Below are 5516 nucleotides of genomic sequence, written 5' to 3'. Positions count from 1 at the left end.
AGGTACATGTTTGCTTACGAATGGTACTAACATGATATATTTTCTGCCCGCCGGTACGTTATCAAGCAAGATCATCAAATGTTTCTTTGTAGACCACATTGTGAGTATTGCCAACAGTTTTCAGGAGAGTTATTTTCAGTCAAAGCTGGAAGATGAAGAGTGACTAAGAAATACTCACATTAGTAAAAATAAAAATCCTGGGCTGAAAATTTGAGATGTACATAACTACTACAATGTAGCAACGAACCCATACTCTTTTTTCATTATGACTGCTGCTTTTTGACACTCAAGCGGACATTTGTATTGGCGACTGCAAGAAAACTGGAAAATATATTAGATAGAGCGGGCGGTGAGGTCCCAGGTGGGGAGAGTGGGGGAGGCGGCGGGGTGGCACTCGGTAGGAAGAGCGACCGACGGCGGTGTGGTCGCATGCGAAATCATTGTCAGAACTTTGCATTTGAAGGTACACGCTCAGAGGAATTTTTTTTGCTCAGTGCCAAAAGTATCAAATCCCTAAAACTGAAAATCACATCCTGAACTGAGCATTTTATTGAGAACCGGCAAAATAAGTTAAAGACAACAGTACGAGAACAGGTGAACGGTGATCTGATTTCAACACAAAATACTCATGAAGAAATAAAATGGGTGGACAGTGATTTGGTTTCTAAGCATAAAACTGATCATGTTTATGCCACACACTAAGCACATAATGTGTGCGTATTTGGAGCCTGAAACATCTACCAACTAAAACTACTCCCAAAAGCAATCTTCGAGTTCAATCTTAAGACGTAACACATAAAGCTACAGACTACAATTTTGATGCACGGATTTAGCTCACTCAGAGTACCCACACCCAATTCTGGAAAAAACAATGCGAGGCCCAATCCTCCGCTGCATCAAGCATCAACCATCATGAGATTGATTCCTTAATTGATCTGAAAACAGTTGCTTGGATTAATATACTGTTAGAACTTGATATCAGAGGAAAGGAGGGATAAAACCTTGAGGAGCTGCATGTCCATGGCGTCCTTGACATCTCCTTGAAGAATCCCTTGACAGCGGCGACCGTGGTGGATGGGGAACTCCCATGGCGTGCCCCAACTGCATCTCCAGCAGAGGATTTGAAGAGAAGGCGAGGTGTAGGGGCAGCGAATCTCGGCCAAGAAGGAAGGAAGGACGAACCTGGGACCACCTGAGACGCGCCGGCGAAGCCATGCCCGAAACCCTAGCCATGGGTGTGTGGTTGCGAGCGGGCTGTAGAGGCCGGGAGCAGAGAGTCTGGATGGAGGGGAGGGAAGCGCCGACCGTGGGCAGCTTGGGGCGTGCCGCGCTGCGCCGGAGGCGCCAGAAGCAGCCGGCATGGGCGGCGGCGGCGGCGGCGATGACTTCATGGGCGAGAGGGAGAGTAGGCGAGCCCCTGTGCTCTGTGCGTGGTTGTGTTTTATTTTTTTCTTTACAAAACTGCTTTGGCGCGCGTTGAATAGTCCAAATAACAGGGGGTTTTATGTAAAAATGAATCGTTTTTCTAGAGTGCCACTTAAACAGGGACTGCGGGTTGATTTCAAAGAAATAGAGGGGGGTTTTAGAAAAAACACCAGCGATGTACGACCAGAAGCCGTGCGTGGTTTATTAGTAGGGTAGATATAAGTTTAAACTAGGAAACAATGCCCGTGCGTTGCAACGGGAGAAACAATTCACCCACACGACCATGTAATTTGTGAACGCATGGCACGATATTCTATAAGCTGAAATAAAAAGATAAAATAAGCAAAGCTAGAGGATTTACATACATCTCTAGTGACAAGATTAATTGTGCAAAGCAAAAAAGGATAGCAATGTATCAACGGACTTAGCTTGATGCCACATCAATTCACATGTTCGAAGTTTGATCCTCAAACGGACCAATCTTGAAAATATTTTGTTGTTGAATAAATATGAACCGAAGGAATCAAACATATAAAATAATTCTAAACAATTAAGAATCTACAATTGACACATAATCGTGGTGCTAATAGCAAAATGGCCATTTTCTTAAACAAATTTTAGAACCAAAGATATTAAATGGGAAACTTCTGGCTTCTGAGATAATGGAACTGGGTCTTCTCATGCAGCTCAAGTACATCCTTACCTTCTCATTTAGAACCTGAAAGCTGAAAAGAAGCAAAAAAGAAAGTCAAATTTGTGGTCACTGAAAACATTAACAATGTAAACCAAAAATACAGTCTTCGCACGACTACCTTATCAGAGAACTTTTATATATTTGAAGGTGTGTCTAGAAGGCAATTAATTAAGTCTTAACTGATGGATTGCGTTTTATCAGAAAAATGGTTTTTTCAATCAGCAAATGATGAAAAAATGCATCCTATGCTCCAAATGGAAGGTAAACGCTGCATTTTGGAGAAAACAACATTCTAAACATGTTAAGAAACATGAATATAAGCAAAATCAGGGAAATTATTAAAGATGATTTTACTATTCTTGGAAGCAAGATAAGTTCGTTCGGATGTTGTCGAATTCATTTATTGTCCAACATTATAGTGTTACTAACATGTCTACACTATTAACTAAAATGCTAACTAAGTGGCAACTATTCTGTACCTTGCAGTTGTGTTTTCTAGATCTCACTGATGACAAGGGAAACAACACACGTGACAGGAGGAGGGGGCAGGGAGCAGCATAGGAACTTATAGCGAAAGCGGAAGGCATGGCAATTCTGGGCAGCATTCATGGTGCTGTTGGAAAACATGTGAGTGCAAGCATGATATTGAAGGTGCTATGCCACTGCATCTATTTAATAAAATGTGCAAAGCTAATTAACCTTGAAAGATCCGCTTGTTGAGTTCATCCTCTACATATCTATACACGAAATTTATTCAGGTAAAAATCCATTTTCTTTAACACCGAAAGAATCATAAAAATTGGTTGACTTAAATGCAATATCACAATAAAATGGATCTGATGAGAAAGAGGAAAGGTGGATCGCTTTGCTTACCCGACGAAGACGGATGATGAACCCTGCGTCGAGGCGTTGACATGGCCTTGTGTAGGCTGGCGATGCGGATCTGTCTTCCCACACCCACGTACAGGCCGGAGCTCTCCCGTCGCGTCGCCGGTGGGGCTTCAGTAGACGACGTCGTCAGCCTGCTCATAAGAATGATTTCTGTCAAGTCATGAACAATTGTCTGAAGTGGATTTCAAAGTTCAGTTTGTACAGAAAAGCCATGCAAGTACCTTGGGGGTAGAATCTTCTATAATGTATACTGAATTGGAGTTCAGCTCTGATATAGCGAAAGGCGGCTGCGACTCGGTGTGCAGATACCTTAAACCTTGGGCGATGCTGATGGCTATTTTCATTCGTTTGAGCAAAGAGAATTGGGCCTCTTCTCCATCTAAAGGAAGAAAACAAATGAGATCAAATTACAATGCATAGAATATGCAAAATATTTCTGTCGTAACGAAATTGAAGAGATAGACTTACGGTGTAGGTGCTCGTACAGGGTCCCATTTGATGCGTACTCAAAGAGTAGCATCCTCGAGAATGGGTCACTCTCTCTGCAATAGCCCAGAAACTTTGCTATGTTCTCATGACTCAACCTTGCCAGATCATAACCTACAATGTTCATCCCATTTTATTTATTTATTATTTGAGTTAAAAGGTGTTTCTGAGTCACAATTTTAGACAAACGAACTACATTGTTTTGGTAAAAGAGCTCATGCTCGCTAGTCCAATGACCTTCAAAGGCACATAATGATATGACAAAAACCTCAGGTCCATCCTTCATTGTTCCTTTGTAGACTACAATCTCTGGAGTTGAGCCAATTATGGTGCTAAAATCCTCACGCGCTACTTTAAGTTCCCGGCTACTCAACTTTGGCAAACTTTTCAGCATATCAGAATCTGAGGAAAGCATGAACGCATTAGCAACAATATATGTTAGACAAAATAATCAATTTGTTTGGGCAAAATTTGTATTAGTAAACGTAGGAGTTTGATCCGATTCTAACATAGGTGCAGATATGCCGAAGCTCAACCAATTGTCTAAAGTTTGTTTAGTGAATCAAATGAGCACCCTACTACATTATAGCAATATACCTTTTTAGAAGGGGGGGGGGGGTATAGTAATATATCTTAAAATGATTGTACTTGATAATTGGGCATGTCAAAACAGTACAGTGTATAATAAATGGAGAAGGAACTAAATGCATCATATATATGAATCAGAAGGCTGCATTGAGGCATTTTTAAAGCAATCTTGCAGGACATACTAACCACAATCAGTTTCCGTATTATTCTTCAGAGATGCACATAATATAGCATTGGACATCAAATAAATCTGAACAAAGCAAATAAAAAAGTACAACCAAAGCAGGTCGATTGAGAATTGATTAAGCTGTAAATATCATGTGAGAAGTGAAACTGAGAAAATCTCATATACAAATAAACAGCAGTAAATCTGTATTGTAATAAACTAACCATTTGCATTTGTGGTGACTGGTGGGTGATTGACCACAAAAACTGTAACATGACTCCCTTAGGGTAGCAAAGTGTGTCAGTGGATCTGATGGCCTTAGGGAAAAATGGTCGCAAATGATAGCAAATTTAGTCCGTCTAACACTTCTAAGCTTCATGGATAACAAACTGTTCAAGCAGCAGTCTTGAAATCTGGTGGCATATAACTGCCAATCATAATCCATGAAGAATTTCTAAAATTTAGCTTATTCTGAACATTTTTAGTTACCCAAGAGACATTCAGCAAGTAACAGAGGGCATGCATACTATGTAATCTAGGGACATATTTTATCTAAACATTGCCTGAACTACAATGCAAAATAAGTACAACTTCATCAAAGAACAACATAGCGAAATAAGAGATGCACATAATATAGCATTGGACATCAAATAAATCTGAACAAGCTGCAAGAAGCGTACCTGCATGAATGTTGTAGCAATCTGGTAGGGACATCACGTACACTATGAATCTGCAGCTCCTCCTCTCCTGCAGTGGTTAGATTTTTTCGATAACTAACAGATGCCTGAACCACGGCGGCCTTGCTTGCCTATGTGCGCACCCGAATCATGTAAACGTGTGCGACAATCCGTCAGGAAGGAACAAACCATCACCGGGCAGCGGATTCCTATCAAAATAGTGAGCGATCTGACAGAGGTATACATAAAGGCTACAATAACCAACATGAAGGCCGAGGTTGGACGTCAGGCCCCTGCTGATTATAACTGAAGCGGTGCAGATCCTCTGGAAGGCAAGCCAAAGGAAGAGCACAAGTTTGCTAGGGAGGAGTGGCTGGGACTGCCGAGACACAACAGATCGTGAGGAGCAGTTACGGTCGTTGGGGCAGGAGCGCCGCCACCATGGCACTGAGATGCCGCTGCAGAGAAGCGACAAGAGGGGATACATGAAAGGTTTCTATGGCCGGCAGCACAGAACTGTGGCAGCTGATTTTGCTACAGAGTTAAGAAATCTGAATGACTGCCTACAAGAACATGAGTTGCATCCTCG

General features: G+C 41.8%; 1 protein-coding gene across 3 annotated transcripts; it reads right to left on the bottom strand.

Moving 5' to 3' along the window:
• Window positions 1-1746: 1746 nt before the first annotated feature.
• Window positions 1747-3848, bottom strand: LOC119359402 (probable LRR receptor-like serine/threonine-protein kinase At1g63430). Of its 3 annotated transcripts, none has more exons than XR_005172518.1 (5): window positions 3693-3757; window positions 3479-3610; window positions 3232-3389; window positions 2993-3141; window positions 1747-2150 (listed from the first exon to the last, which is right to left on the bottom strand). XR_005172518.1 is itself a non-coding variant. In XM_037625607.1 (5 exons), exons 1-4 carry the CDS (start codon window positions 3780-3782, stop codon window positions 3121-3123), a joined length of 360 nt encoding a protein of 119 aa, XP_037481504.1. In that variant the 5' UTR covers window positions 3783-3848; the 3' UTR covers window positions 1747-2150; window positions 2993-3120. The 3 variants fall into 3 exon arrangements, 2 of the variants coding, with proteins under 2 accessions (XP_037481504.1, XP_037481505.1); XM_037625607.1 differs by having other exon boundaries at window positions 3734-3848; XM_037625608.1 differs by lacking the exon at window positions 1747-2150 and adding an exon at window positions 2816-2856 and having other exon boundaries at window positions 3734-3848.
• Window positions 3849-5516: the final 1668 nt, after the last annotated feature.

Source organism: Triticum dicoccoides, chromosome 2A (assembly GCF_002162155.2).
Source record: "Triticum dicoccoides isolate Atlit2015 ecotype Zavitan chromosome 2A, WEW_v2.0, whole genome shotgun sequence".
In the NCBI taxonomy this organism is placed as follows: domain Eukaryota; kingdom Viridiplantae; phylum Streptophyta; class Magnoliopsida; order Poales; family Poaceae; genus Triticum; species Triticum dicoccoides.
The sequence above is the reverse complement of the archived record's forward strand: the minus strand, read 5'-3'. Positions and strand labels throughout refer to the sequence as shown.

Excerpts from the sequence above, each read along its gene's own strand:
- LOC119359402 (XM_037625607.1), bottom strand. The coding sequence starts at position 3,782 with ATGAAGGATGGACCTGAGGTTTTTGTCATATCATTATGTGCCTTTGAA. Across the intron at positions 3,390-3,478 it reads CCTGTACGAGCACCTACACC|ATGGAGAAGAGGCCCAATTC; the intron begins GTAAGTCTATCT and ends TTCTTCCTTTAG. Across the intron at positions 3,142-3,231 it reads TAGAAGATTCTACCCCCAAG|GCTGACGACGTCGTCTACTG; the intron begins GTACTTGCATGG and ends TCTTATGAGCAG.